Source organism: Syzygium oleosum, unplaced genomic scaffold (assembly GCF_021117445.2).
Source record: "Syzygium oleosum isolate NSW1041296 unplaced genomic scaffold, Sole_v2.1 Sole_v2.07, whole genome shotgun sequence".
Taxonomy (NCBI): domain Eukaryota; kingdom Viridiplantae; phylum Streptophyta; class Magnoliopsida; order Myrtales; family Myrtaceae; genus Syzygium; species Syzygium oleosum.
The window spans coordinates 11,617,785-11,637,839 of NW_026607491.1; the positions used below are offsets into that span (position 1 = coordinate 11,617,785).

The 20,055-nt window shown below is 39.2% G+C and overlaps 2 protein-coding genes and 1 long non-coding RNA gene across 13 annotated transcripts; 1 reads left to right on the forward strand and 2 right to left on the reverse strand.

The window, feature by feature from the left end:
* Positions 1–4,047: 4,047 nt before the first annotated feature.
* Positions 4,048–12,541, reverse strand: LOC115673604 (SNF2 domain-containing protein CLASSY 1-like). 11 transcript variants are annotated; one of them, XM_056313541.1, is made up of 9 exons: positions 11,919–12,541; positions 11,446–11,576; positions 11,321–11,348; positions 10,592–10,706; positions 10,038–10,285; positions 7,816–9,264; positions 7,501–7,647; positions 5,353–7,272; positions 4,048–4,203 (listed from the first exon to the last, which is right to left on the reverse strand). In XM_056313541.1, exons 4-8 carry the CDS (start codon positions 10,641–10,643, stop codon positions 5,359–5,361), a joined length of 3,810 nt encoding a protein of 1,269 aa, XP_056169516.1. In that variant the 5' UTR covers positions 10,644–10,706; positions 11,321–11,348; positions 11,446–11,576; positions 11,919–12,541; the 3' UTR covers positions 4,048–4,203; positions 5,353–5,358. The 11 variants fall into 11 exon arrangements, with proteins under 11 accessions (XP_056169516.1, XP_056169514.1, XP_056169515.1 ...); XM_056313539.1 differs by lacking the exon at positions 4,048–4,203 and adding an exon at positions 4,394–4,471; XM_056313540.1 differs by lacking the exon at positions 4,048–4,203 and adding an exon at positions 4,394–4,818.
* Positions 12,542–13,648: 1,107 nt separating this feature from the next.
* LOC115674092 (chorismate mutase 2) lies at positions 13,649–18,247 on the reverse strand. The gene is made up of 6 exons (XM_030596459.2): positions 17,933–18,247; positions 16,147–16,371; positions 15,224–15,310; positions 14,973–15,116; positions 14,303–14,395; positions 13,649–13,973 (listed from the first exon to the last, which is right to left on the reverse strand). The coding sequence occupies exons 1-6, from the start codon at positions 18,230–18,232 to the stop codon at positions 13,743–13,745; spliced, it is 1,080 nt and encodes a 359-aa protein (XP_030452319.1). The 5' UTR covers positions 18,233–18,247; the 3' UTR covers positions 13,649–13,742.
* LOC130138687 (uncharacterized) lies at positions 16,249–18,040 on the forward strand. The gene is made up of 2 exons (XR_008817018.1): positions 16,249–16,366; positions 17,867–18,040. It is a non-coding gene; the product is annotated as an uncharacterized LOC130138687 (long non-coding RNA).
* Positions 18,248–20,055: the final 1,808 nt, after the last annotated feature.

Genomic DNA, 20,055 nt, shown 5'->3' on the forward strand with positions numbered 1-20,055 from the left:
GTCGAGAGGCTGTGAGGCACAAAGTTAGATTTCTCGACTGAATTATTAAGGTTAGGATCATTTAATCGTAGCCGCATGCAACAACTTTCAGTGCAAGCGTGCATGCACGCGCACGTACTTTCTCGACGGGACCATAGCACCAACATTTGCATCTCGTAGCAGCATCAATAACGTGCACCCAACACATCAAATTTAATGCAGAAAATTTGCCCTAGTTTCTTCTGAAACCTTTCCCCATGTCTTTAATTTAATTAGCCTCAGTTTGCACGTCCCGTTTGGTCACTTCACCCTCTAATCTTACTCTACTATTCATCCCTCTCTCTATCTATCTATCCATCTCTCTCGAATGGTAGTTGGCTTTGCCGTTTAATCAACTTCTCCCACAGCTTTTAACATAATGATTCCTCTCGGATGAACCCCTTCTCATTTGTCCTTTCCCTCGAATTTCTAACCCCCACCAACTTCGATCAACTTGATGGGTTTCTTTTGCCCCCCTCTTATTCTTCTTCTTTTTGCTGTTTGGTGAGACAACTTGATGAGTTCTTTGCTGATTGGAACCTACTTCTTCACATGATAACTCCCCTCACAAGTCACGACCATTTCCATCATCAAGCTCGTCTTTCAAAGTCTCGACCCATATCGTGTACTTTCATCTTCTCTCGAGTAAATTTACCAATAATCGACATGCGCCGACTAAGCGTTACGCTGATCAATTTTGATACGCGGCGTATTATTAAATGGATTTGCGAGAGACGGGAAGAGAGGGGTGTCTCTAATTATTAAATTAATCAAATGGTGTGACAATTTAACATTCTTCTTCACATATAAGTAATTTGAGGGTCATATGTGTACGGGGCAAAACATATTAGTAGAGGTGGTGGTAGTTTGGGCCCCACCAAAGAATCCTAGCTAGCATCGACAAGTTCATAATTCAGCCGTATGGGCAGCAGACACCCATTTCTCTTCTTGATTTTGACCCGACATTAAGACATTTAGGGTGCAGTGGGTAACCATTCTGTTCTCAAAAATAATTTCTATTCAGAAATGATTCTTTTTTATTTTGTGCCCAGGAATAATTTCTAAGCATTTGAAAGTGTTTGATGACAACCCAAAATTTATATTCTTGGAGTAAAAAAAGAATAAAAATACATTTGGTAACTCCACAAAATTTCTTTTTATTAATAATATTTTAATAATATTTTGAATTTTTTAATATTTCTTTTTTTTTTTCTTCCCCTTCCTTGGCCATGGCCAGGTCGCCGGCGCTGGCGATCGGCCACATGCTAGGGCTGGCGAGGGCATCGCGGCCCTTGCCACTTGGGTGAGGGCCGCTCTCGCCAGATTCGGCGAGGGTGGCTCGCGGCTTGGGCGAGGGTGGCTAACGGCCTGGGCAAGGGCCGTGGTGAGGGTTGCCCACGCTAGATCTGGCGAGGGCCGCGACGCCCTCGCCAGCCCTGACCTGTGGCCGATCGCCGGCGACCGACGGCTGGCGATTGGCCACAGGCCAGGAAGAAGAAGAAGAAGAAGAAGAAGAAAGAGAAGAAAACCAAGAAAAAAAAGAAAAAAAAATTTCTTTTTCATTTCTGATTCTTGTTCCCAAAATCAAGAAACAACTTTTTTTTGCTTCTTGATTCTGTTCCAAAACTGATTCTGAGAACAATTTTTTGCAAATTTGTGCCCGGGAATAAAAAATTTACCAAACAAAATTTTGTTCCAAAATTGAATCTGGGAACAAAAGAATATAAATAGCTACTGTTTGGCCGATTGCTAAACGCGCCCTTATCTTCCTTTGGAGCCTATCTTTGCTAGTTGCAAAGAGCCACTTGTGGTTCGTGAATGCTTAAAACGAAAACAAAAATTGAATAAATATATGTATATATTTAATATATATATATATATATATATATATTCCAATATTAATAGTCCTCAGAAATCCTTTGGTATCCTTCTGGCAATTTTTCATTTGAATGAATAGTAGCATAGAATGCCAGTATGAATATAATTTTCCCCGGGCGACCATTTCCACTCTTGATTTGATGATTAATGAAACACTGAATAGTTAAATCCTCAAATCAATAGTGGATTAGACGACTCGTGTGAAGTTTTATTTACTCTAGCAATATATGTTTTAATTTTTTTTCCATTTTGGAGCATCACTGACGTCAAATCTATTACCGTTATTTGTGATGAACACGTATAAACTACATTTAATTCGTGACATTTTGGAAAAGTTATTTTTAAGTTGAGATAAAAGACAAGTACAGTAATCTAGGGTTGCTACATTCTCACATCCATTTAGTTAATCAATTAGTCTTTCAAACTGAAAATTCTCTAAGGTTTATAATATTGGAGTGTTGATTGATTCCTTCTTAATTAGTCCATCCAAATGAATTATTGGCTATAGATCTTTATCAACACTTGCCTGGTAAGGAAACAGATTAAAATAGAACGCTTGATATATGTATGTATGTATGTATGTATGTATGTATTTTCCCTTTAACGAAATTTGTGTAAAAGGGTATATTCCTAGAAAAACATAAAGATGCTTCGCAACTACTTTTGAGGATATCAGCGTGATTTTAGGCCTAACCATGATTTAAAAAAAAAAAACTCACGTACTTCAACATGGAAAAAGAAAATAGATAATGGTGACTCAAATTTCTGTTGAAATGCATATACATCGAAGGTGGCCATAGCAATAGCAATGCATCTCTTCATGCGTGATCTAACAGACGGGAAAAATGGGAAATAATCAGACAGAAAATCTAGAGAAAAGAAAAAAAATTGTCATTCATAGATTCTGTAATTAAAATATCAACTCATCAAGATCCCGTGGTTAATAATATGTCATTAAAAAATGGGCATGTTGACCCTTTTACCTAATATTCCAAAAAAACCCAACTAAAGTCGAGGAAATGAATGTGGTTGTGAGCCAAAGAAAGTAGATAATCCATTAATAGATTCATGGTGGAATAGATCAATTCTAACTTGTCAACTTGGAATTAGGGTTTTTTTTTGGGGGTCGAATCTTGGAATTAGGGTTACAGACCCAAAAAAGAAGAAGAAGAAAAACTTGGAATTGGGGTTTGGTTAAAGAAGTTTCTAAGGAGGGCAAATTCATCTTTTAATGATATCATGCAACAAGTTAAATGGAACTAATTGGACCAACGTATTCTATAGTTCCGTATATGGTCTTTAGTTGATGGAATGGGTAAGCTTTGCTGGTCCAATCTTCAGACGATCTTGATACTGACATTTCATTCCCAACCCCACCCGCAGCAGTCTCCATAGTTGTTAAAACCCCACCTAAACTTGACGTGACAAAGTGGAGAAGAAGATCCTCCAAAATTAGAGCTAAAGAGCAAATTTGTGGGGTCAGATGGAGAGACATCCTCCAATTACTTGCTGCAGGCCTTCTCCATCCTTTTCTTTTCTTTTCTTTTTTTGGCCTAGCGTTGCTTCGTCCCAATAAATTCTAAATATAATACTCCTAGTCTGCGGTTTGACGGATATGCAAGCTGATAGATAGGAATCTCTGGCCAAGGAAATGAAAGTTTTGATGAACTGTCGTTAAAAAAAATGAAACAACTGCGTTTACACAGACACCAGCACTATGTTTGGAAAGCTGGGGAAAGGGTGGGGGAAAGAAAGTACCTTAGTGTCCCAACCCAGACAGGAAAGAGAAGCATAGGATAACCACTAACTAGAAAGGGCATCACATTAGGAAAACCATAACTTAGCATGTCAATTAATGTTGAGGATAGAAGATGCGACGCCAATGCAACCTTGTCCTTTTGTCCGTTTGAGTTGATTTTAACGTAAACCAACATGAGTTCGATTATCCAATATGCAGAATGAGGATCACGTCATGTCTTACGCTAACAAGGATTTGCGCAAATTTAAAGCACAATGCCGGCGCAAATCACTAATCCTGATGTCAGAAAGAGGAAAAGTCCACCCAGTGGAGGTTACCTGGAAGAGCGGCTGCATGAGCAAACATTTCCTTATCAGCTTGTTGATCAATTTAACGAGCTGAGGTCCAAGACCTGTTTCGTAACCATAGAATACCCTTGATAGGCTGAATTACTCACAGATAATTCAAAAAGCTACCATAGTCACGCGATTGATCAATAATATTCAATGCCAAACTGGGGCCTACAAAGCCTCCTCTGCACCTTTTGCCAAAGTCTTTTCAAGTTACTCCTACACGGTACAACATTGTCATTATCCCAGTCAATAAGTTCTTCCAGATACAAGATTAAAAAACACGGCAATAATGCAGACAACAGAATGCTTTTGCAATCTATTAAAGCAAAGGCTTAGCTCTCATCAGAGAGCTTGCCAAAACACCTTGAGCAACCTCTCGATTGTCTTCTCTTTGTTTTTCCTCCTCTTCTTCTTCTTCTGGATTATTCATACAGGATTGATGCTGGTTACTAGCAGCAGCAGCACCTATTTGTGATTATTCCCACTTGTTCAATGCAGCAATAAAAATGTATGAGGAAACCAAAGCAGTAGCTAAATGACAAGGAAGGAAATGGTGATGACACTTACCACTCTAAGCAGAAAATTGTTAGTAATTAAACCAAATTCATGAATTTCCTACATACATGCATCTTGACTGTTCGTGTTTCTATGCTAGATATATTTATAAGTCATTTAAGAGTAAGAGTCATGTTACAAGCCTATATAAAGGCAAGTTTTGTGATCATTTCTGATAAGGTGAAAAAGGTGAAATAAAAAGAAAAGAAAAAGCCTATTCTTCTCCTTCTCTTCCTTGAGTTGTGAGTTAATGAGTGTTTTCACCTTCAAATTATCCTATAAAAAATCAAGATAAAATTAATCATGCTTCCAAAGGAAAATGTGAACGGCTGATGAATTAAGTATAGACATACAGTCGGTGACATTATAGCAGTGAATAAAAAAGGTAATCAATTATGTTATCGTAGAACTACAACAGGAGGTCACTACATAAGAGCAATATTTTCCTTTTCTCTTGGTTGCCATGATGAAAGCAAAGGAAAGGTGGAAACTCAAAGATTGGACAAATAAAGATAACGCCGAACCAAAGGGAACCGATGGCTTTGAATACATGAACCCCTAAATTCATATGCTCTGCTACCATGAAACCTGCCATGTTCGTCCGGTTAAGTTTACTTTCTTACTTGGTAGCTAGTTTGGGTGTTTTAAATGGAAACAGATCAACTTCAACGTCGTGAACACATCTATTTCTCCAAGCCATTCATATGAAAGCACTTTTCCTCAAAGGAAAGAAAGAAAAGGATGCGAATGCAAGTCCAAGTTTGCATAGCTACAAGAAAATGTGCATTGAGCAGCCAAACAACACCTCACCTTTCATTAGTTTGTTGAAGCCTTCTCATTCTTCATAATTGCATGAATGGATTTCGATTTGTCTTCCTCCACCATTTCTCTCAATATCTCGTCCTCGAGCTTGTTTCTTTGCCAACAAGAGGGGTCCTCCACGAACGCCTCACTAAAAATCATGCTCGACACCCATTCTTTCCATGTGGTCCTCCGATACTTATCTTCCTCCAGGGTGTTTGCCGCCAGAAGCTGGTACACATAAACCATCTTCTGCTGACCGGGCCGAAAGGCCCGTGCAATGGCCTGCTTGGTTTTTGACGGGTTCCACTCAGAATCCAGTAAGATCACTCGGGAAGCTGCGGTCAGACTGATACCTTCAGCACAGGCTGTTATAGAGGCAAGAAGTATTCTTGAGGGATGACCGGGCTCCTCAAACTGATCCATCACTCTCCCTCGCTCAAAAAGCTCTAGGTCCCCTGTAAGGACCATAACTTCTTTTCCCTTCCGCCAACCAAAAATATTCTCGAAAAGTTCGAGAAATAAATGTATGGGGGCAATGTTGTGGCAAAAGATCAAAACCTTCTCCTTCTGAAAAACGCGATACACGAGGCTAAGGACGAACTTCACTTTTGACCCTTTCTTAATATCGAACTTGTGCTTTTCGAGCTGCATCAATTCCTCCCTGTTAAAAAATTTGCTGGCACAGCAAGCAGTTTTGACGAGCCAAGGATGTATGGAGCCGAGTGTAATCAAAAGCTCTAGCTCAAGAGGATATCCATGGTACTTGGACATAATCCTGTGAAGCTTCAACAGCACATGTTGTTGAATGTCTGTTGGGTTCATCAATAGAGTATAGCTTTGTAAACCGGGAAGAGTATCTGAATTTCCGGCTTCATAATTATCAATGAATCCACTTGTCATATTCCTCAGCATGTTTAGGCCCTGTATCCTTTCTTCGCCATTGCTGGAATTGATTTTGTTTCCGATATTATCGATGAAGAACTTCCTCGCTCGAGATTCCAACAAGTTTTGTGCTTTCTTCTTCTTCTTTTTCTTTCTGAACTTTGGATCCAGTTCCCTCAACACTTCATTAATAAACTTTGGTCTTGCCAAGCAAAGAGTATTGAAGTACTCACAGAAATTATTCTGAAAGAGCGTCCCAGAGAGCAATATTCTCAAGTCCGTCTCGACTTTCATCAGAACTTTCCGCAGCCTGGATTTGGTACTTCTGGGGTTGTGACCCTCATCTAGAATGAGGATACCGGGGCTTTCTCTCAATACTTTAGCCATGTGTTTTCTGTGCGCAAATTTCGAGTCTTCTCGCATTAGAGTTAAAAAGGAGGTATATCCCATCACAAGCACGCTGGGATGAGCATGCCACTTCTGTATCTTCTCTAAGCAATCCAAAACATGCATAACATCTTGACCAGGTTTTGGCATTCCTGCAAATGAAATACTTTTCTGCCTGAATACTCTGTAGCTTCGACGACCATGGATAAGATAGACAGGTATTGGGATTTCCCACTTGACAAATTCTTTATGCCAGGTATACAGTGTCGTCTTCGGAGCAAGAACCAATGGTCGTTTTCCTGGAAACAACTTCAAGTAGCTGACAAGAAATGCGATTATAAGAAAAGTTTTTCCAGCTCCAGGGGTATGAGATATGACACAACCACCGGTCTTCTTGCTCGTCGTGTCCATTTGAGCTGGTAGCAGCGATCCTGCCACATTTTGCCACAGAAACTCGAAAGCCTTTTTCTGATGGATGTGCAATTTTTTCCTTAGTTCGGGAATTAGGGTCCATACGTTCTCATTTTCTTCTGCTACTTTTGGGTCCGAAGCATCATTCTTGCAGAAGACATCTAGACCTTCATCTTCAGCTTGATCTTGTTCGGGGTTCTGTTCGTTGTTTGTCTTGTGGTCTGTTGTCCAGGTCGCCGATGGCAGCTAGAGGTACATATAGTCGAGAAAAATGCATCAGAGACAACAGGAGGAAGTGGAACTGTAGACATATCACATGCAATGACGGATTGAGGTGCAAGAATTCACTAAATGCCCCATCTAGAAGGCAACAGCCACCAGTTGATACATTTAGAAGAATTTTGGACAAGGCACTGCCAAATGTGGAGTGGCAGATAAAGAAAGTGTACATGAAACGAAATGTCAATGACTTACAAATGCTGGTGAAATATCCCTTATTTCAGAGATCACAGCACCACACAATCTGCATAAAATCCCGATTTCCTCATCCAGAATATTCTCGTGGTGGCAGGGATTAATTGTTCTTTCCACATACTCATTGCATGATTCAGCTTTCAATCCCTGAAAAGAAATTTACTTAATAAGGCTCAAACGTATTGATAGTGCATCTGACATTGTATGCTAAAGAAACTGTGAAGTTTTTAGTTCTCAAGTGATAAAGCTTCCTTTATTCCTACCATTCCCACATTAAATGGTAGAGATGCCAGATAACAACTGAAAAATATGTACCTCGTTCTCCTCGAAAAGGTATGATGATGTCATGGACAGCTCCATCTCCCTCCACAACATCTCTAATTCGGGGTCTTCAACTTCCTCTACTGGTGAGGGTATTTCCACCTCAAATCGGCGATCCACATGGTTTCTGCTGGCCAACCTGTTCCACTGATCTACCAAAAGCGGCTCTTCATTGTTTGTTACTGTGGAATCAATGCTCTTCATGTAAGACTTTATGAGATCCTTGTACATGCCAGCACTTAAGGTTCTTTGGCCATAGATTCTCTCCTCAGTCAGACACTCTCTTTTGGTTTGTACTTGGTGGTACTTTCTCCGTTGAATTTTCTTGCCTGAAGGACTCCCGACCCATCTTGTTTCGAATTCCATATCTTCTAGATCAGGAAAACTCCTACCCTGGTCGACCAATGAACTTTGCATAGAATAATACAACGGATCTTCATCGTTCACCCGCGAACGATTTCTCGGGATCTTGGCTCGTGGATGATATTGATTGAGGGCAATAGGATCACTTTCAGTACCCAGAGGAACAATAGCAAGTCGATTTTGGTAATCCTTTCGGCTACTGGTGCTTAATTCAGCGCGATAGTCTTTTCGCTTACCAACGGCCTGTTTTTCCTCCCTTGATTCAAATGACTTCTCATGCACAACAAGATCTCTCGTGATTTTCCTTTTGCGGGACCACTTCCTTCTCTTAAACCCTGCATGCTCACCTGAACTTTTTGCACGCAAACCGAATAGCTCAGAGAGCGGTAGAGACATTTCTTCATCTTCATCAATACTGTTCCATTTATCAACCTTGTATAGCCCCGTAGTATGAAACGAAATGTTTAACTGGGATGCATCACATCCGAGGAAACGCTCTGGCTGAACGTTTCTACGTTTGGAGCGTCTCAAGTCCATAACATCTGAGAAGGGCACAAGCGCTGATTCATGTTCTCCAAAAGCAACACCTGCCTCACTTGTTTTCGTTGGAATGTGCTGGACTACGATAGGAATCATAACTTCATTTTCGACTTTGAAGTTCAAGGTTCTCAAGTTATTATTGTCAGTATTGAAAGAGACTCTTCCATCACGACCAAATATTTCGTAGACAATCTTATTGTGCAATGACCTTACATTGAAAATGATCTGTTTCAGGGCTGATGTGACAAGTAACCAAGAAATGTCAGCCAAGAATCTTCCTAGAAGAAATTTACTTCTCTGCAATAAAGAGCAGTCCTCGGCATACGTCCACCGATATAGCTGGCTTTCAAAATGTTTAGAATCGATTCTTTGGAGGATGGAGATGTCATCTATTCCTACTAAAGTAATCTCTTTACTAAGTACTCCTTTTTCTGAGCCAAGAGGACATTTGGAAGTGTACAATTTCACATAGAACTGACAGCAGCATCTAGATTCATGAGGCTTCCTCTCAATCGAACTTATTCGTGCATCAACCCACCCCTAAAAAAGAAAGTACAATGCTTAAGATTTATGGAACGAATTATTTGCACTAGACATTCTGAATTTCCAACTTAAGCAAGATAGAAAATTTTAAAATGCGAATGACCATAATTAGGGGATATACTTGATTATATCATGGATTGGACATTGTTGTGCTGTAAGACTCAGTCTGAAATAAGACCCTTTTATGAAAGCACCAAACCCAGTCAGGAAAACATTATTTCCAATGTTCTTGATGATAAAACAACAACAGCAACAACAGCAACAACAAAATTAAGCCTTTTAAGTGGTGTCACCTATATGAATCCTCTCAAATAGGACGCTATGTTGAGTGTCGAGCCTTTTGTATATGAGTATTCAAATGGCAGAATTAGCAGAAAAAAACAGCTTAACCATGAGGAAGAAGGCGGCAAAAATGAGTAGTTTTTATATTTAGATTCAACAAGTCACTGTTTGCAAATAGGAAATAACAATTTCTCCTCCATTATCGAGCAGATGTGTAATCAACTAATGCAGAAACACCAGCAGTACAATTAGACTACCCTGAATCTGGATGAATGTCATCATGTATGATATGAATCAATTTATGTTTCAGGGAAAGAAGTACTAAATAATAGTAACATTGAAAAGGAAACCTTTCTAGTTGCTTGAGTGAAGGAGACAGCACTAATGCACAAACAACCCATTGAGCTCACTGTACAAACACAGCAAGAACAAGCTTCAAGCGATAATGCTCCGAGAGAGAACACTATTAAACAAGCAGGCAAACTTACAGGCTCTTGAAGTTCTCCAAAGTCATTTGATTTTTCACTAGGAGAAAGCACACATATGTCCACCCCAGGCCTCAAAAAGCAGGTACAGTCAGATAGAGTTGCTTGGCGTGACTTTATCCGTACGTTAGTGAAAGGTCCACTTTCCTCAATTGCATACCGGTCATCAACAGTGCATATGATCATTCTTCCATGGCTAATTCTTATTGATTCCACAGGTTGCCATGATCCCGCGCACAAAGCCTCAAAAGCTGACATCGGGAAAAGCACGGGATACTAGAAATTAAACGTTTGCAATTTATTGCCACTATAAAAGAAAGTCTAGGACTATAAGGAAACTAATCATATTAGCCTCATCAGGTTGCCATGAAATCACATATATGCCCCTTTCGATTATAGCAGTATCAAAAGTTGGTTAAATCAGTTAACGCAATTGTGGCACTTCAACGGTAACTATATATCATGCATGGATGAAGCCAGACAAGTCTGCTATTAATCTTGAATCAGGAGATTTGTCAAAACGAAAGAAGAAAACGAGATTGAGAGCCAATGATTACGGTATTCATTAAATGAATGCTTGGACTGATATAAATCCCTTCTCCTTCCCATAATTCTCCAGCAGTAAAATGCTTTCTTTAGCTTTCAACGAAACACTGGTCAAGAATCATGTACCTGAGAAGTGTTGCCAAAGGTTCCCCATCAGGCCCAGCACATTGAAACACTAAAGAGAGTACAACTTATGTGCGTTAATTATTGGGACTTCATCATCCCTAGGCCAACCACTGCCATTATAATGGTAGATACACCGTGTGGTATAAATCTACCTTTCTCTTCTCTTTAAATGCAGAACATGCTATGCCTAAGATAATTGCTTGTGAAGATTAACATATGTCCCACAGGATTAATCTCTCGGGAAAGAGAGATAAAATAGGACAGAAAATGTCAGACTATCGATTTGAGCCATGTTAGAACCATATGAACGAAAAATTGGAACTCTCACGAAATCAATCCATGGCATATGTCAAAAGTATATGTTGACACTGCCTTTATCAATTTTGTTTCGACCTCGAGACGCTAAACTTGATTAATCAGATCATACTGACAAATGAACTTTCATTATCAAGATGAGGCTAGATCAGAACAATACATAATAATAATAAAAAACATGAAAAACAAAAAAAGAATAACTGTAAAAGTCAATTTAGGCACTGGCTTGCATAGCTTCTTCCTAATTACTGAAGCAGGCCACTCTGAATTTTCTGTATACCAAGTCATGGATTTCTCACCTTTCCAGAGCATCCAGCAAAATATATTCTGCGAAGATAATAACGGAAGTAAAAAAAAAAAAGAAAATGCAGCTTGAAACTCTATTTTACAACTAAAGAAAAACTTCACGCCCTAACTCACTTACCATTTTCATTTCCCTCTTATAAGGAACACGATGCTCTGTACCCTCAAAGAGGAGCATTAACTTTCTAACTATGCAAAAATGGTATGACAGTCCTTTTCCTTCTTTCCATGGCCATCGATCTATATCGGGGCCTAAAAGAAAGACAGAAAAAAACTTACTCGGAAAAGCAAATTACAGCAAAAATCATGTCATACAGAAAAGCTCAACATATGTAAAAGCGGGTATCCACTCACACGAAAAGAAAAGAGAAAAAATTCTGGCTTCAACCCACAAAAGTAAGGAGACAGCTTGAACGCAATGATGCAGATTACATCTTCGCGATCGTCACAAAAACGAAGTACGTTTCAGAAGCTTGAGCTTGATAACACACATGACACACGCAAGAAAATGCAATGCAGAAGTCGCAACCTTTAATTAATGAAAAATAGATAATGAAAGAACAGCTCACAGGAAAGTAAGAGAGCTGTAATTACTTTAACCGGCGACTGTGACAGATTTCCGGCGATCGTTTGACCCCCTCCAAAATAAACACAGAGAGAGAGAGAGAGAGAGAGAGAGTCTTGAAATGGCGTTGATAGGTTCAGTCTTCAGGCAGCTGAAGAGAGAGTAAAGAAAAATTGTAGAAACCGAGAGAGAGGGAGAGAGAGTGGCAAGTCAGAGAGAGACAGGGACAGTGAAACGGAGAAATCTATGCACACAGTGAGAATTGGATTCTGTGCAGGTTGCACAACTTTTATTTTCTTTTTCTGACTGCTAAAAAGCAAAGCTTTAAAGGGTCTTGCTTTTTTTCTTGTTTTCGGTAGAAAAAGTAAATGCTCTCTCTTGCTCGCTGCCTCCGTTTACTGGGCAATCAATGATGATATGAAAACGATGAAGGAACAGAGAGAAGTGGACTGGAGGGCGTTTTTGCTTTTCTTAGCAGATAAAGATTTGTGAGTAAAAGTTTTCGTTGGTCTGGGAAATGTCCTGTAATGTCAACACTGTTTTGAGCTTGAGAGAGAGAGAGAGAGAGAGAGAGAGAGAGAGAGGTGGGACCAAAGTGTGATCGCTGATGAGCTGTGGTAGTTGGGTGAACAAGGAGAGGTCCGTATGAGTGATGAAATGAGACGAGATGAGATGAAATGAAAGTGAGACTGACTTTATGCAGACCAAGTCAGAGGCCGTATTGGTTTCTTCTGTCATTTTCTTTTTCTCTGTCAGACTTTTTTTCTTTCCTTTTTCCGAAAAAGGTAGGAGAATATATTAAAGGAATTTTTATCCTCACATGAAATATCTTTCGGGCAAAGATAATGCTAGATCTTAACTGGATGAACATGACAGCAAACGAGCAGACTAATGTAACCAACAGTAGGGAAAAAAAAAAGTACAGCGGCCGGTGGACTCGCAAATTTAGATTTAGGAGCGAGATGAAAAATATTTTCAATAAAAAAGACAAAAACACAAGAAATTATTTTAGAAATTATAAGCACGGGGTAGCATTACACTCCGGCTTCTTGATTTGTTGTTGCACATGTAATTCGCTTGTCGGAGAGAAAATTAATTCTTGTCATCTATAACTATAATTTCCATTTTGATTCCTCTTACTTTATAAATTTCCCAAATTAGAAGATGGTCGGATCCATTAGCCCCCGATCGAGAACTCTTGTAAATTTTACTTGAACCATGTTCTATCATGTGTCTAGACACAACAAAAAAGGGACAGTATAGGCGTCCAATGTGATATTAGGCTCAAATGCATTCTCTTTAATTTGACCGCATCAATTTTGCCTGTATTGGGCCAAGATGAAAGCTTTGGAAATAAAATATAACGGTTTTTGTTTATTAGGTTTTATTTTATTTTATTTTTTTGCTGAAGAATATAATGGTCTTAATATTGTCATTGGATTCTAATTATTGCTACCTCAGTTGACCAGACATCCTCAGGAGACCCGGGCTGTTGCTCCCTGCATGGCAACAAAGCTCAGGATTTTTGTGCTGGAAGGCATTTTTCAGGTGCAGACAACCTTGTCTTTATCTTACATGAGAGAGAGAGAGAGAGAGTTTCATACACCTTAAAGTTGTACTTCCAGGTTCTCATATAACAAAGGGGTCAGAGAAACTCTGCATAACTTGGATTATGCATGTGCAGGATAGAAAAGAATCCGAAGATGCCAAAACTCAAATCGTGCCGGGATAACCATGATAAATGCTTTCTCCACCACGATTTCTTACACATGATCTCAGCTCTTTAATATCAAAAGATAGGAAGATAAGTATGATCTTGATCCATAGTGCAGAGTTGCAGTACAGAGTATGCATTAATCTAGGCGGCGTAGGAGGTACTCAACCTCCACTAGCTTGGTTAAAGGCATCACCCATTCTTCGTAGAGGCGAGAAACAATGACGGGATTGATCTTTAGCTTCTTCTCATGGTAATTGTCATCGAGGCTCACCTCCTGCCCAAACAGCATTGTCTTCTTGGCGACCCTCTTCTTCACCATCTCCTCTACGCTCTCAAAGGTCAGCAACTTCATCAGAGCATCTCTATCCTGGAAAGAGGGAGACCAAATCCATTGAGTTGTTGCTGACTTAGAGAACGTAAGTTCAGGATGCGGACTAATTTGCAGTTTAGAGTAAATCCAAAAGCTATTGACTCTGTAGTTCCATGGCTGTTCGCTGTTTGTTTAAAGCTGAAAACCAAACTATACCAAACTGGCCAATTGCGTATTGTTTGGTTCCCTACAAACATTACCGAACTTGACAGGAACTAGGTATTCGGTCACAATATTGGCACACAGTAATTTTCTCTCTGTGACGTATTTTGACATGGAAAAGACAGTAACTTTTCTCAACAATTAAACATAAAAGATCGACATACCTGGGAAAGAATTGCAGGCTCATACTCTTGAGGAGCATCCTTAAATTTAACCTCAGCCACGAATTTTCCATAATGGATTCTTCTAGAGAGGGCCTGCAAGGCAGTTGTTAACATCAGTCCACATAGTCCCAGCAGTACTGAAGCCCAAATACCATTAGGGTGGATCAACTTCGTCTGTGATCATGTTCTTTGGCACAAGTAGTAGCATCTTGTTTTCACGTAGTTGGATCAATCAAAGATCGACCTTTTACATTCCAGTCATTTAGCCATTATCTACAAACTACAGACTAAGTACCCATAAGATAATTATGCCTTCCAAGATGTTTCGTTATTACTTCACCAATTAATCGAAACACCTTGGCTTACAAAAAGTAGTACAATCAATATCATGTAATTTAGTTTCATGTTGGTCAATACTTTAACCACTTCCAATTGGGTGTATTCATATGTTTGAAATACTTATGGAGGGATGGAGACCATAAATGCCCTGCAGAATCCTTTTCGTTACTCCAACAAGAACTCTGGACCTCCTAAAGAGAGCTTAAAATCTCCAGCCTTTCAAGAACTTATGTTTCTCGTCAAAAAAAGAAAAAAAAATCCCCTTTATTAAGACTACATATAATATGTTCAGTACTCCAATCACTTGTGATAATTTCATCGGCACTCTTACCTGCAAACATGCAAGATCACTGACAGCCGTAGAGGCATAGTTGCCATCATCCCCAGCGACAGTAATCAGTGGAAGCAGTTGAGTGAAATACATTTCCCATATAGTACTGTTTACATTAATTGAAGCAGCTGCAGGATGCAAAATCTGTAATTGGGATCAGTCCAACAAATCTAAAGACAATAGAGAAGCAATGCATTTATCCAGAGTTGTCTGATGGAGAGGGCAAACCAAAGAGCAGAAAAGAGAATTGCCTTTGGATAGTTGAAAGCCGGCACAAGTGAGGTTGGCAAGCCATCAGGGAAGAAAGGATGTTCTTCTGGGTTTTCATACCGACCGCACTGTTTCATACTAGGCCATGTTCAGTAAAACAAGCATCTAGATTCTAGACAATGATATACATAACTAGCTAGTCAAGCAATTTTACGTTCAGAAAACTGGAAAAGGAGACACCAGTGTGGACATTTCATTTGCAATCATGCAATAGTCATATCTACAGAAGTCATATGACAGTAGGATGCAGAGGCATCACATACGACATACGCCATTTTACAAGTGCTTCTCTATGCAATGTTTGCAGGAGAAATATGATCCTTAAAATGGACATGACAATGAACTAAAGATCCTTAAACAGGCTTCCAGAGACTTGCGACCTTTAATTTCTCTTTTGATGGACATGGCACTAAGAAAGGATATAAGCTGTTGCTGATAGAATCAATTTTATTGTTTGGACATTTGGTTATCTACTAACACCACATCCCTAAGCAGAAAGGACTGCTCTGTCCCCAAAATAGAAAACTTCCACATGAAAACAAGCAATGCAACAAGTCCCGATCCGCGATTTCAGAATAGAAGCCAAAGGGAATATCTCTCTTTTAGCATATTGAACTAACAATCAAAGCAAATGATATGTCCAAAATGGCTATTTCACTAATTAAAAATCTACTAAAGCAAAATTCATTAAAGGAAGTTAATTGGGGAAAAGGAAATCACAACTAGCCCATTATACAACTTTTATTGATCTGAAAAAGGAACAATTACGAGGTTTTTTCTTTTTAAAGGAGAAAAAAAAACGAAAAGGCAAACTGCCAAAGAAAAGACTTTCAATGAGAAATCACGATATTAATGACTCAAAGACATACAATTGATGAGACAACAATAACACAATGCATCTTACCTTAGCATAAGCAGCTTCTGTTTCCTTAACCATGAACTCTACTAATGAATCAGAGCACCCAGAAATTGCAGTTTTGGATTTATCGTAAGCACCGACATTAATGGGGTATTTAGTTCTCTCAATGAGAGAGAATATGATCGTATCTTCTTCTCTGATCAAGGAGTCTCTCACCGTTTCAAGTGTCATTACATTGGAGTCTGCTACTTCCATGCCGTCTGCCGTGGACTGTAAGACAAAACAAATTAAGGAATACCACTCTGCTTATTAACACAAAGTAGCAGCAGCTATGCTAGACAATACTACAATTAATATTCAGCTACATAACAATAAAATGATGGACTTTATGATAGAAACAATCAAAGGATGTAAAGATTGCTAAAAAAGTTCACCTTAGCAAATCTAAACTTTCAGCAAATGTTATGACTGGAGCTAGAAGTCGGATTTTCATCCTTAATGGTTAGAACAATCTCATTGTGACTAGTAAAGCTCTAAAGGAAATCTTGTCCGTGCTCATAATACAGTCTCATAGCTAAACTTCACACTGTTGATAGGGGAAAGTGGTGTTGCATAACAAAATGTCCTTCTGGGTCACGATGCATCTTCTTTCAGAGTCATGATATCACTTAGTAGCTCTTCTCAAGTTTGAAATTGCAACGGAACTACCTTTGGGTAGATATTTTGGATGAAATGATTGAGAAGATTGGCAACTTAGCTTGATAACGAACAATCTCAACGGCACAGGCATTAATTGTTTACCGAAATCAAAATCTGATTAAGCTTGGCAGGATTTAATTCTCATCTACTATAGTTCCATATAGAAATTTATGAATGAACTTGGTGAGGATAAAGAAGGCCACAATGAGAAAGCCAAGAAAGGCTAAAGAGTCATATGACTTCTAGAAACAGTTTTCATAACTCTGCTGAGGTTGACACCTAGTCCTCCACAGGTATATCTTTGAGGAGAACTGATTCTAACACTTCTCTCCATAGTAATCCAAGAATGTTAAGAGTAATTAATCTCTAAGCTAAGTCAGTACACCAAGATGTGCCCAAAGAACCAAATTTGGGGACACCAAACTTGTGTGGCTTCAAGTAGTTCATCAACAAAATGAAGTTAAACTTAGGTTGGGTTTTGCAATCAATCTTTTCGATGTATTGCCAATACGTGTTACTTGAACCCTTCCTAGTATTATTGGACACTCTACAGATATTCTAGAATTAATGCTACATGCTAACTAACAAGAACAGTACCACACAAGAATGCTTCCATCCCATATATCACTCCACATTTTCCATAAACTTGGTCGCAATGAAAGGAAAACACCACAGAGAAATGAAAGGAAAAACTCCATGCGCATACCTCATGTCAAAACAGACTAGCAATTTAACAACAAGAAAGAAAAAAGCTGAAAAAATGCTGCCTTTGAGAGTGCACAATTCGGCCACTCTGTATAAAATGTGCAGCTTCCATGCTTAAATCTAACCAACAAGCACCACAAGCAAAGACCAAAGTACTCAGATTTTAGAAAATTCGAAACCGCGGAATGTACAGCGGTTTCGAACCAGAACCAACATATAGATAAATTTGCATCATGCTGATAATCAAACCTCCCGACAAATGCATGATGCAAAATGAAGCAGCGCCTCTTCCGGCATTCTCGGACACAGAAAAATAGCAGCAAACAGAGACAAGGCAAAGCATATCGCGTACCAAACTAAGTCAAAACAGTTGCCAACGCGCGCTTCAATTCAATGGCAGCAGTGTTTGAACAAAAAAGTCACGAACCTCGACAACTTTCTCGAAGAACCCGAGCAAGAACCAGGAGAAGAACAAGCTACGATGTGGGTGTCGACCAGATGGCGTTCCCGATAAAAATGAGAGCGTACACGGCAACACAAGATGGGAGATGGAAACGCGTGATAGAGGCGCAAACTTGGTCGCGAAGGAATTCCGAAAGGAGCCACGGTTGGTGGACCAAGCTCCGAACTTTCTTGGCAATAAATTCCCAATCAATTCGTGCAACGGCTTCGCTGTTTCTTTTCTTGGCATTTTCTTCTCTTCTCGACGTTCTTGCACGATGCACATGGGAATTTTCTTGGCGTGGCTTAGATGACAAGAAAAATAAACGAAAAAGCGACCGGGGCATCGTCTTCGTGGGGTCGGCCAGACGTCCGCGTACAAGCAAAGCTGGGACAAGGACAAACGCGCGGATCACTCGGAGTTTGTGGGTCGCACGTTAACTGTTCGAGGAAATGCCTCCGTTTTGTGGGATTAAAACACTTGTTTAAGGCAGTTATGGAATTCGACCCAAACAAAAAAAAAAAAAGGAAGATATGAAAAATAACACAAATGGTCATAAACTTTGGCTCGGTGTATAATGTAGTCCCTGAACTTTTAATTTATTTAATGTGATCTCCGAACTTTAACTCAATGTGTAATGTCATCCCTAAACTTTTAAATTATTCAATATGGTCACTGGACTTTTGATACATATTTAATTTAGTTCTTAGACGATATAGAAATGTTTGATATTGTCCCTAAATGTGAAATAATGAAAGGATAATATTGAATATTTTTGTATAGTTAAGGGACTAAATGGGTAAAGTTCGGGAATCAGATTAAAAATTTATGGACCATATTACACATTAGGTTAAAGTCCGGAAAACATTTATGTCATTATTCACCGGTTAATTTTGAAATGCTTGATGAAGTAGACGCAAAATCCAAATCTCTCGAAGTGGGTTTCGTCGCAAAATGCCACTGAAACGAACGTCAAACCTCAAAAGCAATCCTAGATCTATAAACAAGATGTTTTTTGAGAAATTAACCCATAAAATGCTTTCAGCTTTCACAACATGTATCATTTTAACCTCACATTTTAATTTTTGTTTATTCTTAGTAAGTCCAACAATAGAATTTGATCAGCACATTAATTGTGAGGAAAACATTTTGTATCAATGACTAAAAATACATTAGACATGTAAATCGTACCGATTGAAATCAAACACGAAACTCCGTTTGGTAAGAGTGCGAATGATAACTATTATGTTTCCCTCTCTTTTTATTTTTTTTCTCAAGAACAGGTTTGGAACAGAAATCCATTTGGTAAATAATTTCATTTTTTATATTTCTGGGACAAATTTTGGGTTGAATTGAAATAGATTTGAAACAGAAATGAAACATTACAATTTTCTACTTTTTTAGTTTTGCAACAGAAACATAATTAACAATTTTCTTTTATTGCTTATCCTTGCCGCTCACCGCCGCCCACTCACCGTTGGCTGCCGCCCGTCGCCGCTTACTGGTCGTTTGCCGCTGTCACTGCCTGCTGCCGCCGCTCGCTCGCCGCCACCGCTTGTCTACGGTTGCCCATCGTCGCCACTGTCGCTCACTGGCCGACAGAAACATAAATTTTGTATTGTTATCAAACGCTACTTTTTGCCCAAAAACTCGTTCGGGAAAGGGACATAGATTTTTCTATTTTCAACCAGAAATAGGGCCGGGGAAGAAAAATGTTATCATTCATGCCCTAAGAAAATAGTGTAGTTTCGAGGGGCATATGGTTCAGAAGGAACCCTTTGGACCACACTTTGTCGGTGTTCATGGCACATATAATCTTACGAAACATCATTTCTCAAGTTTTGTAATTTCTTCCCTAGCCTTTGAACAACAACTCAAGTTCGTATTAAGAGCGCGAATGATAATCATTCTGTTTCAGAAATAGATTTCTGGCCAAATTTTTGTTTCTATTCCCGGATAAGTTTATGAACAGAAATATGCGTTTGATAACGACATAAAATTTCTTTTCCCGAAACAGAAATTCGTTTGATAACGACACAAAATCCATCCCTCTTACGCTCTTTTCCATTCATCGACAAGAGTTTTGTTGTTTAATGTGGCCGACAAGA

Excerpts from the sequence above, each read along its gene's own strand:
- LOC115673604 (XM_056313541.1), bottom strand. The coding sequence starts at position 10,643 with ATGGGAAGGAGAAGGGATTTATATCAGTCCAAGCATTCATTTAATGAA. Across the intron at positions 7,648-7,815 it reads ACCTTTTCGAGGAGAACGAG|GGATTGAAAGCTGAATCATG; the intron begins GTACATATTTTT and ends ATTTCTTTTCAG. Across the intron at positions 7,273-7,500 it reads GGGATATTTCACCAGCATTT|CTGCCATCGGCGACCTGGAC; the intron begins GTAAGTCATTGA and ends ATGTACCTCTAG.
- LOC115674092 (XM_030596459.2), bottom strand. The coding sequence starts at position 18,232 with ATGTGCATCGTGCAAGAACGTCGAGAAGAGAAGAAAATGCCAAGAAAA. Across the intron at positions 15,117-15,223 it reads CGGCTTTCAACTATCCAAAG|ATTTTGCATCCTGCAGCTGC; the intron begins GCAATTCTCTTT and ends TCCCAATTACAG. Across the intron at positions 13,974-14,302 it reads AGCCTGCAATTCTTTCCCAG|GATAGAGATGCTCTGATGAA; the intron begins GTATGTCGATCT and ends CCCTCTTTCCAG.